At 39.1% G+C, this 17,576-nt stretch overlaps 1 protein-coding gene across 1 annotated transcript; it reads left to right on the top strand.

The window, feature by feature from the left end:
* The first annotated feature begins 2,772 nt into the window (after positions 1 to 2,772).
* Positions 2,773 to 15,361, top strand: zbtb34 (zinc finger and BTB domain containing 34). The gene is made up of 2 exons (XM_056376674.1): positions 2,773 to 2,909; positions 8,676 to 15,361. The coding sequence occupies exons 1-2, from the start codon at positions 2,892 to 2,894 to the stop codon at positions 10,209 to 10,211; spliced, it is 1,554 nt and encodes a 517-aa protein (XP_056232649.1). The 5' UTR covers positions 2,773 to 2,891; the 3' UTR covers positions 10,212 to 15,361.
* Positions 15,362 to 17,576: the final 2,215 nt, after the last annotated feature.

The raw sequence follows: 17,576 nt of genomic DNA, 5'->3' as shown, positions 1-17,576 counted from the left end.
TACCAAACAAACCCTGGTGAGATTTGTTGACTGCGGCAGAATGGCTTGATAGCTTTTAATATTGCAATGAAACTGCTAACATTACATGTTCCATAGAAGAAGCTAACATACGCCTACTATGGGATTTTTTGAACAACTGTAATTGATGGAACAAAATAAAGAAACAGAAATATTAATATACTTTGAAGTATAGTTAGACTTTTTAGAGTATATTACCAGAGTCACACAAATTTCTTTTTCAGACAAAGAATAAATACCTATCTTTCATATTAAGCATAACCTATGGTCACGGGCTTAACATAAAACACAGGAGCTCCTTATTCTCTCAGTTTGATACATGATATGCACTCCTTAAACAAATCATCTGGTCTCTGCTCCTATACCGTCTTATACAAGGGCAGGGGGTTTGGAGATTTTGCAATGTCATCTGGGATTAAAAAGGAGCAGCACATCAGAGCCCCAGGCCACACCACCTGGAGCCCCTATACGATCCCTGGCGCTGCACCACTCAAAACCAGCCCCATTAGCTTACCGCCATATAATTCCTGGTCAACCAAATGACACTGAGCTAACAAAGGCCCATTTCAGAAAAGATTACAACTTCAACAGGAAACCCTTTGATTATGAGTTTGTTTGAAATGTTATCAATACCATGATCATTCCTGCAGATCAACAAAACTATCTCTAATCACCATACTTTGGCTGCACCTTCAGTTATGCATCAATCTCCTGAAAAAAAAAAGAAGAAAATCACGGTCGAGAATAGAGGAGTGACTTGTTTAACAAGAAGCACGTGCAATGACAAAGCGATTTCTCTCTCTACGTTGATCACCCACCTGCACACAGATTAGGTCAGATATTCACCTGAGCTGCCAACCTGTCACTCACACTCAATAAAAAAACAGAAACACACACAGTGCACATTCATTCCCCTCCACGGCAAGTATTGCAGATAAAGTGCTCCTAACAGAAGACAGCAGACAAGAGTTTACTTTGTCCCTTTTACCAGCAGAAAAACAGACAATTATCAATAAGAAAAATAAAAAAGAGACAGCATATACAGTGTTTGCAAGCACCTATTATAATCTACGAGTAAAAGTAAGACTCAATAAAATTAAGTTAAATGTGGCTTTCACCTGAGCTTTAACCTCACAATATTCCTGTGATTTGCAAATGTAAAAGTTGATAACCAAATGATTATGAACTATCCAATATTGTATGTCAAGACTTTGTGTAGGTGCAAAGTCCTTATAAATAATTACAATATGCCTGCAGTGTTCAAGATTATATATTCAAAGCTCTGCTGTACATAAAAGAGACTACTACAGTAAACAAACCTCTTTGCCTAAATTGGGGGATGGCCAAACATTGTAAAATCTAAATTTAAGTTCTGTTTTCTTAAGATCCTGCACTTACAGTATTTTCCATTTTGTTATTTTTGTAGTTTTATTGGATTAATGAAAGAATACATTTATACACTGTCATGACCTTCCTCATTAAATCATGCAGTGGTTCCAATATTTTTGAATAACCAATAATTTGCTAATGCTTAATCAATTATGATGCACTAGTTAATAAACATAATCCAGCCCTTGTAAAACATCTATTCACTGTGTTAAAAAATAATGATTAAAATAAAGAACAAACAGTAACAAGTTCATATTTTAAGTCACCACTTTTATAGTGTATAATGTAACGTATTTTATAATGCCATCTAAATGCTTCAATGGCATATTTTCTTTGTAATGCTGATCCACCTCAACCTTTTGAGAGTTGTGCATTATAATGAAAGGGAGGATTGGGGTGCAAAGTTTAAGTTTCACCATCAATTTAGTCTCTGGCGCCCCTTTGTGGTATCTATAAAGAACTGAATGGGTTTATTTTGCGTTCATGAAAACTGATTATGTAACTCATTTCAAAAAACTTATTATTACTATTGTACTTATTGAACACAACAAATGGCTCAAAAACTACATTAAATTACAATGAGACTATCAAAGCATCTAATGAGTTGACCAATGCCTTTTAAATTGTGACAGTGACACGGCTCTGCTCAGCTTAATTTAAGGGGCGCAATACCACAGTTCCTGCTGTCTCTTGGTGATAATTTAATGCTACCTTCTGTTTGTGGGTCTAAGGAAATAATACGAAGAATAAATTCAGTATATATCATTAAGAGAGAGTCAATGTTACCAATGTTTTAACTTTTCATAATATAATAAAGCATTCGTATGTTTGTATGTGTGTGTGTGTGTGTGTGTGTGTGTGTGTGTGTGTGTGTGTGTGTGTGTGTGTGTGTTTGTGCGTGTGCGTGTGCGTGTGGGGGGGGTGGGGGTAGGCAACTGCACAGGTGCATAGCTGGGCTGGAAAAGTATGGAGCATTATCCTCTCAGATTTAAATGACAAAAGTTGATAGTGATACAATAAACATTTACACAACAGAGATCAATACACTAAATAAACGTGGAATTTGTCATTTAGTGTTCCCTCCCGCTGTCAGTGTTGTAAAGTGGAAGCAGATGAAACTGACGTATGTATACTATCATGGTATAGGTTTAGTCAGTAGATAAGAGTATGAGTATGGCAACATTAATCTACTGGAAACAAATTGGAAACCGACTGTAGGCTACTTAACATTTATTTTTGCGCCTGTATATGTTCTCCATCACGTTGCATATTAAGTACACGATGTCTCCGTACATAACACTGACATGAGCCAGGGAGGGGCTGCTGCTGCAAAACACACTGATAGAATGAATGCAAAGAGCCAAAAGAACACTTCCTGTTGATGCAAAAATTGCAGCAGCAACTGTCTGACACATCTGGACTGGAGAGGGGGGGAGGCCTGGCTGTAGTGTTAGCGAACTACTGAGGGGAATGGACAACGTTTAATGTTAATCTGCAAGACGGTGAGTTTGCTGGACTTCAACTTTGGCTTGAACTAGTGACCATAATGTGTCTGTAATGTCGGCACGTCTTTGATCTTACAGTTTAAGTAACGAGCAAATAATTGCGTGCGACCGTACGCTAGCAACTACCTGCTAGGAAGCGTTAGCCGCTACTTAGCATCGGTCGCTACGTAGCCCTGGCTGACATGGAACAGTTGCGAGCTAAGCTAGGTAGCATACTAGCTGTTTCATATGACAGCCGACATAGTTTGCACCCGCGTTCGTTGTTGTAACTTAGCTACTTAACTGTACAGTGTTGTTAAGCTTTTGTATAGGCAGAGAAAATGTGACTAAATCGTAAACTAATCCACCGTGCGTTCAAGAGTGAAGTCAGAATAAAAGTTACGCATTTTTCTGAAACAATTGCTCGGTTTTAGGCTGTGCTAGCTAATATAGCTGGTCAGCGAGTGCTTGTGTGCTGCTTGATAGTTAGGTGTATCGGCCCCGTGAACCGATGTTTTAACGAACGTTAACCTAACTGCAACTTATCGAAGAAACGAGAAGTTTTGCAGACAACAAAACAAGTAGCAGGTGGATGTCATGTTCAGGTTAATGCCAACGTTAGCAGCTCCGCTACGTGGACTCACTATCACTAGCTACCTAAAGTACTACCAGAATGGTTTGCAACAAAGTTTAAAACCCCGCACGTTTACTCCCCAGTGTATCGGCGTTGTGTACACGTACGATGGGATCAAATGTACATGCTAATGTCCCCAATGTCCATGCATGATGAAGCTAACATAAGTAAATGTGTCGCTAAAAGTCGCAATAATAAATCGTACTGTAATCCCACCGTCCGTGTAAGGGATGGTATCAGGCCCTTATGTATTCAGCGTGTCAGAAACTGACCTGAACCAACAACGTTTTTTTTCATTTAGCATCTGTTACGCTTAAAATCGAAAGATACCAGTATTAACAATGCTCTTGGTAACAGCTAATGTACCTGTGAAGTAATTATACAAGGATGGTATGGCAGGAAAGGACAAAGTGCAGGAACATGGCAGGTCTTTCAGTACACCTGGGTTCACCTAGGTCACCAAGGACTGTGTTTAGTACTATTTCTGTGACATCCATTTGCTTTGAAATCTTCTATTCTGCTGCATTAACAACCCAGTTTGAAACCAAAAACACATTATTCCGGAACAACTGCATCTGAAACCAGTCCAAATATTTTAACTATAAGGCATGTCAGAACAGAGTTGAGCCAAAGCAATTTCGACTTTTACATGAGTAGACATTATGGTTTTGCACCCATTCAACCTACCTTTTTTATAGTCTTGTTTCTGTTTGGGATAAGCAGTAAAACTGTATTGGTTTCAACCACTGGCAGAAATTAGTGATTTGGCAAAACAAGGAATATAGATGCCAGGTGCATAAATTGATCTCTGATGAAAATTGGACTCTTGTGAGCTCTATTGTGGTAATCTGGTAATTCAGAAATTGTTGGGGTATGAGTGCAGAGGTTATGGTTTATGGTAATTTTGTCAGAAGCAGGTACCATGTGCCACGCTCTGTACATTTGCAAAGAGCATTATTTTCCCCTGATATTTTTGGCAATCTTTAAAATTATGTTTTCTGCTCATGATATTGCGATATTCATTACTTAATTATTGGTTTAAATGTTGCTTTATTGAGTAATGTTTTCTGAATCACATGGTAAAAGGTTCAACTCCTATTATGATTCAAAATGTTTATTTTATATATATTTACTGATACACAGATCGGCTGCAGCATTAAACCCAGTTACCAGTTTTAATGTTGTGCCTGATAGGTGAATATCTTTTATATAATTTTGGATGTGTAGAAAACCTATCTGAAGAAGATGACTAAATCTGAAAAACATTCATATGTTTTTGTTTTTCCTGCATTAAAACAGCAAATGGTGGCTACCTATATTAAATTATGTTCCACCTCAAGTAAATCCTGACCATTTGGTGGTATTTGGTGGAGACTGCATTATCACTGCCAACTGGAATTGTAATAGTGTAATCACTGCAGGGTGGCTCTAGGTGAAAAGACAGTGTTTTAGGATGACAGCTTAACTATTAGTGGTGATCATTAAAAGCACTGTCATGCTGCAAAAAAGAGGTGGTAAATTTATCAGGGCTGACCCTTGACAGAATGCAGGACAACTTCTGCAGAAGGAAAGCACCAGTTATGGAGGCCAGAGTCAGAGTACTCTTATGTTGTAGATAGGTTCCTTTTCCACTAGTTACTCTCATCTGAATGCATCCGTTGTTGCTTGCAGTGAATGCATGTGTTGGAGACGACAATTTGAATGAATGTTTTTTTTAATACAGCAAGGTTAAGAATCAATATGGTGTAGAAAAAGAATAAATTAGGTCTTTTAAATGTCCCATATTTTACACATTTCCAGTGCTTTATTTAAAGTTTTGTTATCCATAAAAAGATACATTTGTGGTTTTAAGTACCAAAAATCATCTGAAAATAGTTCTTCTCCCACACTTCTCTGTGGAACTCTCACAAGGTGTTTTGTGTGTGTTTCAGAGGCCCTTTAATGGTTGGCCGAAGGTTTTCTGAGTGATTGTTGTAGCCTACTGCTGCACCTTGGTAAAACTCACTGGTAAATGCAATTGGCGATGGTCAGTCAGCGCTGATATGAGCCAAAGAGACGGTCAAATTTGGACTAAAATGCTCTGCTAATTTGGGGTAAAAAAAACTTAAACCACTGGTTTCTATTACTATCCTTGGGATGGCGGTGCGCTTTTCTGTCTTATAGCTTGCTAACTCAGCAATGGAATGACCGCTTTGTGTTGTGTTGTTAATAAAGTGGACTATGGGTCTGGGTGGGCCGTGCTGGGGGCATGGCTGAGGGCGTTGACTGTATAGTTGTTACATCACAAAGATACGGAAGGCCTGACGGCTCGTTTAAGTCACAGTTTGTGAATGTAGGCTGTATCCATTTTGCCACTGATTGAGCGGTTTAATACTTTAACAGTATTTACTGTATAAGGTAACACCTCAACCTACTATATCATTCAAAAAGATATAGAAATCTTACTTTCTACAATATGTCACCTTTTAAGACTTTCACTTGTGTTCATTTTATAAACATGTGAATAAGCTGAGAAGAAAAAAGACCCTTTCCTGGTTTTCCAGTTACTCAGCCAGAACAAATCAAATAAGAGAACACACCCGAAGGCTAAGCATACAATATTTAGCTCTGCATACTGAGCTCCCACTAAGCTTTAACAGTTTCCACAATGCATGTTATTCTTACACCAGCAAAGTTCCTCACATCATACCCTCCCTTCAATGTATCCCAATCTGGTCTATTTTTATCTTGTTTTGTACTATCTGTTTCAAATTGCTCCCCTAACCTTTGCTTGTTAAGCAGTTCTGTTCTGGATCTGGTCCTCCCCACAAGCTGTTTTTCAAAGTTGGTGAAATGCTGCTGATGTTGAAGAAAGCATACAGTGCTTACCTGCTGACTTTGATTTATCTTCTACTGTTTTTTTGTTTTTTTTTGTTTTGTTTTTTGAGTGACATGGCAAAGTTATTAGAGACTTCATATAAGACTCTGCGGCTGTGGGTGATGTCTTTCCACTACAGTTATGCTGATCTTTTGGTCAGCCAAACTATCACAAGATACTCAGCATCCTTTCTATGTACCTACATGAAGCAGCTGTGTCAAACAGGTTTATTACCAGACAGGGAACTTGAGCAGCAGATGGAATTTTTTGAGCTGAGTTTTAACATTTTCAGTTTTCCCACGTGAGCCAAGCATGTGACCCTCACCCAGCATGTGCATCTCAACTACTGAGAATGCATTCTTTGGCTGCCCTTCTACTTGGCTCCATCTACTATGCATGCTGTTGGCAGCCATCAGTGATATGTTTTAGTGTATGAGCATGTTCTCGTTGGTAAAGGGGAGTAAAAATAATGCACACCTTGTTACAATTCTCTCTGTTCTGATCCATCTTTCCCTCGCCTGTGCCAGGATGAGAACATATGGTTAGTTGGACAGGTGTCTTGGCAGGCTTTGGCAACTGGAGAAAGCGTTTACGTTCCCAAAGTGCTGACAGGGATTCAGTGCACGGAAGATCATGCTGAATTGCCAGCGAGGGGCAGGAGGGGTTTAGGAGGAGGAGGTGCAGAGGGAGAGATGGGAGAAGGGCAGATGGAGTGGGGGGGGTAAGCTGGAGAAAGGACACATACTGAGGTTTTGCAACACAGAAGTATTTGCTTTTACGAACACAGAATTACACAGTAGGTACTATAGAATTAGATCTCACAGTTGCAGTGTTCCACAGTGTGGTTTAACTTGTTCTGCGGAGAAGGCAGGGCCAGTGTCGGTTAATCATTTATCAACCAGCACAAGTCAGTATATATGTCAGGGTAGTATGCCACTGGTGTAGCTATGACCTGAATTGGGTGATTTGATAATTTGATCACTGATCATTTTCACAAGATGTGTCAAAGATTGTCAAAGTGTGTTCATCAGGAATGAGAGGATGAAAATTATCCACAAATATGCAAAAGTTGTTTCAGTCTTGTTACTGACACTCTTTGATTAATTAGAGAGGCTTCAAAGAGAGGAGAGATTCAAGAACCCTTGCACTAGTGCATGCGGCCATTCTGTGTAGAACCAGATTTTCTTCTTTCTCTGCCAAATACATTACATACGTATACCTGTATGACTATTGTGCTTCACAACAGTAGGTGTGAATACTAGTACAATGTGTTCCATCAGTTGCTAATGTTTCTTTAACTTGCGCCCTATTTCCTGTTAAACAGTAACGACAAGGATTAAATGGATAACAGATAAAATGTGTTAATAAATAACAAATAAAATGACGGCTCAAATATAGGGAGATTAATTTTCAAATTCAGAATTTTATCTTTGGATAACCTCGTCTCCCTTGTTCTCTCTGTCCCTCTAAAATTCGCACTTTATGCTGTTTATGTGGTGTGATCCTAAGAAAACAGACAGTATTTTCAGCACTCTCCTTGCATTATCTATATGTTGCTGTGAAAAACAATTACCTGCTACATGGTTAAAATGTATATTTGAGCCATTATGAAAACATCTGTATGCTTTATGTGTAATGTTTTGAGATTTTCTCATTGTAAATCTACAACAAAATGAGTTCGGGTTACTTGTTGTGGTTAAGCAGATATCTTTTGTTTTTTATCTTTGGGATTGAGAGATAATGATATTGTCGGACTTTATAATGTTTAGTATGTGCCATCCCAATACTTTGATGATGCCACTTTTGACAGCCAGATGACATTTACAGTAAAGTTAATTACCATGAATGACAGTAGTTTGTAGTATGGATAAAATCCTCCATGAATGGGCCAATACAACCAGAGATATTGAAGGGACAGTTCAGGACAGGCAAAATCTCAGAAGGTTGAGAAATTTATATTGTCTCACAACATATGGTATAATATTTGTATTGCCTAGGTCTGTGTCTAAAGATAAAAAAAAAACAAATACTACAAGTTATTTTAAACTTGAGTTAAGGAAGATGTGTTTGCTGTGATGTGTTCAATATTGTTTCATTTGGCTTAGTATTTGTTTTAAACAATACTGTATAAAGTAAGCCTGTATCAAATGTTCATCTAAAACAACCTCCTGTCTCACTTGTATTATTTGTAATGTATAATAACATTTTCTTAACTGTGAAATTGTAAAAATGTAGCAATACATTGCAAACAGTCTTTCAAAACCTAATGCTTTATCTTTTTTTTCCCCATCAGGTTGTCGACAAGCTGGAGAAACATATCCAAGAAATGGACGACGGCAGCTACATCGAGTTCGATGTGCCGGAGTTCAGTAACACTGTTCTGACCCAGCTCAATGAGCTGCGGCTGCAAGGGAAGCTGTGTGACATCATTGTTCACATTCAAGGGCAGCCATTTCGAGCCCACAAGGCTGTGCTGGCAGCTAGTTCACCCTACTTTCGTGACCACTCAGCTCTCAGCACCATGAGTGGCCTTTCCATCTCGGTCATCAAAAGCCCCGAGGTGTTTGAACAGCTTCTTGCATTCTGCTACACAGGTCACATGTCCCTGCAGCTCAAGGATATTATCAGTTTCCTCACTGCTGCCAGCTTTCTGCAGATGCAGGCCATCATTGACAAGTGTACCCAAATCCTGGAGAGCATCCACTCCAAGATCAGCCTCCCAGTTAGTGTCTGCAGCCCAGAGAAAGACGACTCGCAGACCAGCCGGAATGGGGTCAATGACAGCAACCTCTTTGTGAACCCTACCCAGATCTCCCCCCCTTACTACTCCCGGCACAGTCAAACAGGACATGGCTTGGGCCGGGGGCGGCAGCAGCAAGAGGAAGGCCAGTCGGACCGTGGCAGTAGTGATAGTGTGTCAGAGCATGATACTCCCATGGAGGGAGAGACAGAGCAAGTGGAACTGATCGGCAAAGATGGGCAAGTAACAGATGTGCACGTGAAGATAGAGAAGACTGACAGGCCCACTTACTCAGATAGCTCTTCAGCTGGTGATGATGGTTACCACACAGAGTTGGTGGATGGAGAACAGGTATTGGCTGTTAGTGTGGGTTCTTATTGCCCTGTCATCCAGCCTGCTGCCTATTCTTACTCAGGGCTGTCCTCCCCGTCCTTTGTCAACCTTAGCAGCTCTAGTCCTTCCCGCTCCATGCTCAGTGGCTACAGAGGTGGGCGAGCCAGGGCGAAGCGCCCTCTGGCCATTCCAGCAGGGGTGCTGAGTCACGTCAAGCCAGGCTCAGAAGAAAGCGAATCAGCTGTGGGACCCACAGGGTTGGAGAACGACGTGCGAGAGCGTAGCCTACGGAGCCAGTGGTACCCCTACAATGAGAGACTCATTTGCATCTACTGTGGAAAGACCTTCAATCAGAAAGGGAGCCTGGACCGCCACATGCGCCTGCACATGGGAATCACTCCATTTGTTTGCAAATTCTGTGGCAAGAAGTACACAAGAAAAGACCAGCTGGAGTACCACATCCGTGGCCACACAGACAACAAGCCCTTCCACTGTCAGATCTGTGGCAAATGCTTCCCATTTCAGGGCACCCTTAACCAGCACCTGAGGAAGAAGCACATGGGAGCAACAGAGGGCAGCAATCACATAGACTCTCCAGAGAGGACGGAGGGAAGCTCAGGTCAGAAGGACCAAGTGGATACGTCTGAGGGGATGGCCTTCGAGGCGCAATATGCAGAAGAGGCACCAGCCAATGATATGGAGGAAAGTTCAAAATGCAGTCCAGAGGAGGCTCAAGCATCAAGATGTGATTTCTAGGTCCAGGTTAAGGAAGCTTTAAAAGAAAAAAAAAAGTTTATTTCAACACACGTTAAAGGACTTTTTTTCTTTTTGAATCAGCTCCCTCTATTATGGACATTTCTTGCATCAAGGGTTTCTGTCAATTTTGTGAAAGTTAGTTATTGAATGCAGAGAGCAAATGGGTGCTTTATAGAAATATGATTCTTTCAAGCAAAGGGAGTCACAATTTACTATTTTTGAGGTGGTCAGAATAATCAAGACCCCCTAATTGATTTCTCTTTTTATCTTTCAATGTTTTTTAAAACATATTTACAGAGTTATATAGGCATGTTGCAATAATTGATAATGTGAAAGCTCTGGTAAGATGCTTGTCATATCACCTTTTTACCTGACCTGTTTTTGCACATGTGGCCACAGGAGGTCACTTACTCACAAGGAATGATTTTTCTGCCAGTGCAAAGCTTCGTGTGACATATCCGTTCAATACCTCATGATGCAACTACATATTCATAACAGACAGTATTTTAACTTAAATGAAACTCACCAGGTTCTACCTCATAGCCAAGAACCTACCAGGCACAGATGTGTTCACCGTTTGGAATCCGTTTTAGGTTATATGTACAGTATCTTATTGCCAAACCCTGTAAAGAATATTAACACAAAGCCTTGATACTTAAAGGAAATGTTCCTTGCTGATTGTATGGATTAGGGACAAAGTCCTTTTCAGTTGTTTCACGGTCAGCCAGGTTAAAATGATGATCAAGAAGGTGCTTTGTTAGGAGTGCATTAAATTTGCTAGCTTACTTGTGTGTTTGTTTTTGGCAAATGCGAAGAACAGAGTAAGAGAATGGCCCTACATACTTTTCAAGATATGATTTTGCTCTTTCATAACGTTTGTTCTACAAAACAAAAGATTTTTATCTCTCATCACTACTGGAGATCTCACTCTGTTGGCCAAGGTGGTTTTAGATGCTGTCATCCATGTAATGGGTGAATTACGTCCATACAGTGAAATCGTTTATATTCCTCTATACTCTGATGGCAGATTTATACCGAACTATTGTATGTGTTTTGTCCTGAGATAGGCTTCTGGGTTAATACTCTTACCACCTAACCGAGACAAGAGTACTTGTTGTCAACTCAGCACAGGAGGAACATCCCTGGATCTGTTCACATAAAACATTATAGTATACAAGTCTAAATAATATGCAAACAGAAAGAACAAAGGAATCTCAGCCATTTTGACATGGGTTTTCCTACATTATTTGGAAGAGCTATTGGTTTGTTTCCTTTTTTCTCATTTTGTCCTACCTTTTAAGGTGGGACGATTGATCTGTGATATTTGTTCTCTGCATTGGTTGGGGTTAAATGCAGACTTATTTTATCAGTCCTACTTTATGGCGTTGACATAGATGCAGCATAGCTAGATTAAGGCTAAGAGGTAAATGATGTTATAGGTAGCTGGCGATCCAAAGTATTTATGCACTTTGCAGAGTTAGTGGGATGGGAGCTGTTCCAGCGATAAAATGTGCTAATCTCTGTCTTAATTCTGATGCAGCAGCAGCAGTGTCAGAGTAGTACTTGCTTCACAGAATCAATTTTACCTCTGAGAAAAAAATGTTGTAAACTTTGTTAAGACTCTGCAATCACATGAATACTATCGGCTACAAGTCATACATATGGCAACATTGTATTTTATCTATATTATTTGAACCATGGGGATCAGGGTTGGGGATGTTTTTAGCATATAGAGACTTGGGTTTATTTCCATTCTGATTTAAAATAATCTACATTCACAGTAAATACTTAAAGGCACTTAGAAAGCCTGATTGATGATCATATTCTGCAAATTTAAAGCTCAGCTGGGTGGTCCTTTTTGTGCTGTCCTGCTTTCTTGTTTGCTATCCAGCTGCTTATTGCCTTTTTTGAAGAGCACCTGCTAAATGCTTTTATTCTGTCCGGTCTGGTCCATGCTGAATTTGTGTCAATGAAATTGAGTTTGATTATTTTACAGTTTTCATATAATTTTCTACTTTGTGTGGGTGGGAGAATATTGTTGCTTATGTCTAATGTTTCGTCAAGAGTGCAGTCCTTTTTATTCCACTGAATGTGCTGTCATCGACTTCACTCAGTTAAGATTGCAATCCAAAATTTAGGGAATTTTGCAAAAATCGGTATAGCTAGCTTTTCGTTATCTTTTTGTGTACGGATTTATCACAAACACTTTTGGCCGTCATCAGCCACAGTCTGTCAACCTCTACAGTACTTTTTAGATGAATGTTTACGAAGTCAAGTATATTTCTGTCAGCCGCTAATGTGATGTGCAGGTTTGACAGCTGATCTGACCTCGCCAATATCAGTCGCTGACTAGTTTGATTCTGCCTGTGATGATTCTTTCCCTTCACCAAGAAAAAAAGGAGGAGATGCGTACTGTCTTGCATTATTGTCAGTAATGTTTTGTGAGTAATAGGTACAAACTTCTAAAACAATTTTGTGCCAAGACTTCACACCAAAGACTAATAGGTAATTTATAACAGGAAATTTTGACTGTATTGCATAATTGACTGCTTATTAAGAAGAATAGGTTCTTAATTTAATGTAGGATTAGTTCATTGCTATTTGCAAGGAATGTACGTTTCCCAGCTTATAACAATCAGTTGTGTAAAATTTGAACAATTTGCTAAGAAGACATTAAGCAGCAAAGTCATAAATAATATCATATATTAAGCCATACAAAAGCTGACAATATAAAAGTTGTGCAATTGTAATTGTTTAAAGCCAATGTAAACAACAGAGAGAATACTTCACAAAAAGTGGCATCTTAAACTTAGTGCCTTGCCACAAGCTTTACATGTTAGATTCTGGCACTTAGATTCTTGTGCCTCTTTCATTTTTAAATGGATTGAATAGAGAGATTATAACAAACTATGGCCACATCATTTATGTAAAGTGGTACCAAGAATGAATAGAAACTAATTCATGTTATTCTTGTCCATTTTTTAGTTGTGCCCCCTGTTGTTGCTTTTTAACATTTGATTCAGTTTTTTTGGTCATGGGATGGAAAACTGATTTTAAGATTTAATTGATTTTGTAGCAATTGATTACAATCAAATGAGGCAGACTTATTCCCCTGCGAGCCATTGCCCCCATGTTCAGAGACTATACTGTATCCCTCCTCACCTCTCCTCTCCTCTCCAGCCACTGAGGACAATCTTAGCAATGTACTGTAGTTGTAGGCATTTAAATGAAGGAAGGAGATGCATGAGAAACACAAATCTACTTCCTCCCTGTTCTTTCGGAGCATCTGGCAGGGGAACAGCTGTCTGGGTATTTAGCTAATAATTAACTTAATATTTCTTGATTTAAAAAAAAAAAAAAAAAAAAAAAAAAAGAGAAAAAAAAGAAGCTTACCCTCATATACTGTAGATGAATTGCACGTCGCTCAACCACAAAATTGTATAAAATTGCCAATGGATAATTTTTTAACTTGAGTTTTCTTGTATTCGTGTCATCGATTGTGCACTTATGGTTTTTTGTTGATATTACATACCAATTCCATCCAGGAAGTCTAGTGTAGTTACCCTTAAGGGACTCAGCTATAATGGCCTCAATCACTTTGGTAGGGACCTTCTCCCCTTAAATGGTGCTTTTAGACTAGTCAGGTTTTTTTTTTTTTTTCTTATCAAATGAGTAAACAAGTCCATGTCTTCATCATAAGCGAATGGAGAGGAAATTGTTTAATGCTTTTCATGAACTATAGTTACTTATGTGATAGTACACATCTACAGAACCAGTTGAACTTGACACACACTCGAATTGACTCTTTGTCAACTCTTAGTTCCACACCTCTGAGAGGAACAGGAGATGCATTATGGGCCACAAGTAATCAAAAGGAAGTGTTTACAGGGAAGGCTGTCAGACTACTTTTTTGAAATTGCAGCTCGTCCTATTCCTTTTATAATAAACTCACTTCAGGTAGTTTACGAACACTGATACAGGCTTAGAAAAAAATCTTAAGTCTTCCATAGCTTTTCTGTCAGTTTCTATCCACTGTGTATTATGAAAACAGCAATAACCTTTTTAAAAGCGGTGTATTGGGATCATCAAGCCTATTGAAATATTGGCCTGTCATATATCAAACAAACTGAATGTCAGGGAGCTGTTGAATTGAAGTAGGACCAGGACAATTTGATATTGATTTGTTTTTATATATTTTCTGAAACTTTGGACAGGTTGACTTCCTCTTCAGGAAATATATATAAATGAAAATGTGGTGTTGCTTGCTGGTGTTCAAAATGCCTGTCAAAATCCAGTGGTAGTCAGTAAACTGCAACACAAAAACTGAGCGCGTGGTTCAGTCATCAAACTCAGTGGCACTGTTCAGAGTTTCACCTCCAGCTGTGTCAAATAATGAAAGGGATTTTGGGCTATATAGCCACTGTTTAGGAGCGGGCTGTCCGTTGTCATGTTGAGGTTCAGTGATCTCCATTGGCTCCTCAGGCGGTGAGACTGTAGTTGTAGTTGTTCAGGAACAGAGGGGAAGTTTTCATCCAAGCTATCGTCCCTTTTCCTTTTACAACTCCCTTAACTCTGCACTATAATGTCTCTGGCTCATATGTATTTGGTGACAAGGCAAAAAAAAAACAAACTTAGAACTCAGGGTATATAGTGTTAAAAGTGGTCTCATTGGACATACATCTTATGTCCATAGTATAATTGTGCACTTCTCTTCAGGTGGGGAAACAAGTCCTCAGTCAGTGGTTCCCAAGCATTCTGCCTCAAGGTCTCAATGAGCCCATGTTTTCCACAGAGCTGAAGCTTGAGGAGCACTGGAGACCATGAACTGAACCATGGCAGTAGAAATGCCCCAACTCCTGTTTTGTCCACTCTACACACAACCTCACAACCCAACTGTGAACCTCAGAACTCTACTGTTTTGTACAACTATGAAGTAAATGAAGCTAGCTAGAGCTGATGTTGTATCTATTGCCATTTATGAATTTATTTTATAGCATGAAATAAAATATATTTATTCAAATTATATATTTTACTCATAATCATTCTGTGCTGCTTCATTTTGGTTCTTAAGCTTGTAAATTGCTTTTTTATTATATAAAAAATGTCAATAGAATAATGCGTTTGTTTGTAAAATAAAGACGCTGATTTGGCTCTGATTTGTCTTTTTTGTTTCACACAAGTGGATTTACTCATGTTTTTACATGTGCATTTAAACTCAAATGACGCAGATCAAAGTATTTGGTGTTAAAAGGGAAGAGGACAGAATACTGCGCTGTTCAGCCACCCTTTAATTAACTTGTTAACTGTGTGTTGAACAGCAAGAAGGTCAAAATGTTTTGCTGGTATGCATGGAATTCATGATATTGCAGTAATACTGTGTATGAATGCCCTCTGAAGGCATATGTGATGTAAGTTCGAGTTTAACCCTCCAGGGGGAGCTAGAGGATAACAAATACACACTCATAGGTCACTCATCTGTAGTGCAAGAAATTCTGCTCTTCAATGAAGTATAATCTCAGGATTATTAGGCCATTGTAACTTAAAACACAGAGCTGTTTAACTGTCACTAGTATAAACATAGCCTTGACCAAATAAGAGGCCACTGGTATGAAAATTAAGTTAAATACATTTTGAGAGATAAACATTACAATCCAGATGTCTTAAAAACCAGATGTCTGAAAAGAACTTTTCCTCTTGCATGTTCTATTTTGCTACAGGCAGTGCCCATGGAAAGTAGGCCATTCACAACGTTACAGAGGCCAAGTAGCAGAGTATAAAACAATAAATTGCTTTAGTCTCAGATGGCTGGTAATAAAATCAATTTATCTCCAAACAGGCTCCTGCTGGATCTCCAGTGAAATCCTCAACTTAATCCTCAGCAGTGTTATGGCTCCTGTCCCCACTGTGTTAAAAAATGCATCCAGAGGGAGAAATTTATTCATGAAGTGGCAGCTGTGCAACAGCCTCCCATAGTGTTACCACTGTTTGTGGGTTTTACAAAAAGTAAGACCATAAGGAAGCCAAATGACTAATAAACCACCAAATTGGCCAAGATATGTGCTTCACTGACATTTTCTTGAAATAGTTTAGACCTCTGTTTTCAAGCTGCTTGTTGCAGTATAACACAGACTTCAATGACGGGAATTTCAGTGTTTCACTATGTACAATTCCTCTGTGTGCCATATTGTATGATAGTGATAATCTCAGTAAATAACATTTGAAATAATCATCGCCAATTGCTGAAAATTCTAATAAACTGGATGAATTGTTTAAATGACAGCATTATATGGCTGCACAGACATCTGATCCTAAAATAATATGCAAAATTGCTCTGTTCAGTGGAATATGAGAATAAAAAGAACCACAAAATACAAGGCCAGGAAACCAGAGGCAGTCATGTTTCCACCAGGGGTCTTTAACTGCATTCTATGGGTATGATGTATTGTGGCTCTCTGTAACACAAACCCTAACAGTTGGACAGGAGTAAATAACTGATTGGTATTGCTGTTAATATGTACTTTACATATGATGATCATTAGTTTTGTTAAGGCAATTTTGCAACTAGAACATGACAGGTGAGTCTTCATTTCCCTCCATGCAGTTGTTGGACGGGCTCAGTCTGTGTCATACAGCAATGCACACGTAGTCCTGAAACTACATACCACTTAGTATCTCAAAGCTCAGGAGAGGCCTAGAGCAGGTACTCTTGCCTGATCTGAGTGCTGCTGGAGCACAAAAGTATTTCTGTGCCATGTTGTTTTATAATGTGATAAATTAATTGATTAAATTCAGATAAGTAGCTAGATGTGTCTCTCCACTCCCTCAAACCTAATCTCAGTGAAATGAATGGAGCTTTTAAGTCTTTACATGACTGTGTTATTAGGGCTGATGAAGAAGTGACTCAAGCTGTTACTTCATTAAACTGTATCTAACTGTGAATTAAAGATAGTCACAACTATGTGACAATGGAGTATAAAGAGCCGATCAGCTAGATCTTATTACTTCGCTGTTCTCTGATCAAGTATAATGCTGCCATGTTTCAAGAGATTTGGGAAGGAGTGTAGCTTCTGAGGCAGAATAAGGTGAAACAGGTCAGAGGTTCCTATACACACGTGATGAAAATACAATCCTTCAAATTCATTTACCCTGGAGGAACTACTCCTCTAAATAAGAAACCACCGGAAACGGTCGTATTGCTCAGGTGTTGTTGATAAAAAGTCCAGACCACTGTTGTTGTCGCAGACATGCCAGGCTTAACTTGCTTATAAAGGGCCTTGGACATATTGACCTGTCATAGCAGGAAAAACACAGGTGAAGATGATAAATAGATAATTAATGTTAAACCTGCTTCATTTTCCATGACTC

The sequence above is a fragment of the Seriola aureovittata genome, chromosome 5 (assembly GCF_021018895.1).
Source record: "Seriola aureovittata isolate HTS-2021-v1 ecotype China chromosome 5, ASM2101889v1, whole genome shotgun sequence".
Taxonomy (NCBI): domain Eukaryota; kingdom Metazoa; phylum Chordata; class Actinopteri; order Carangiformes; family Carangidae; genus Seriola; species Seriola aureovittata.
Note: the sequence above shows the minus strand (reverse complement) of the source record. Positions and strands in the feature narration are given on the sequence as shown.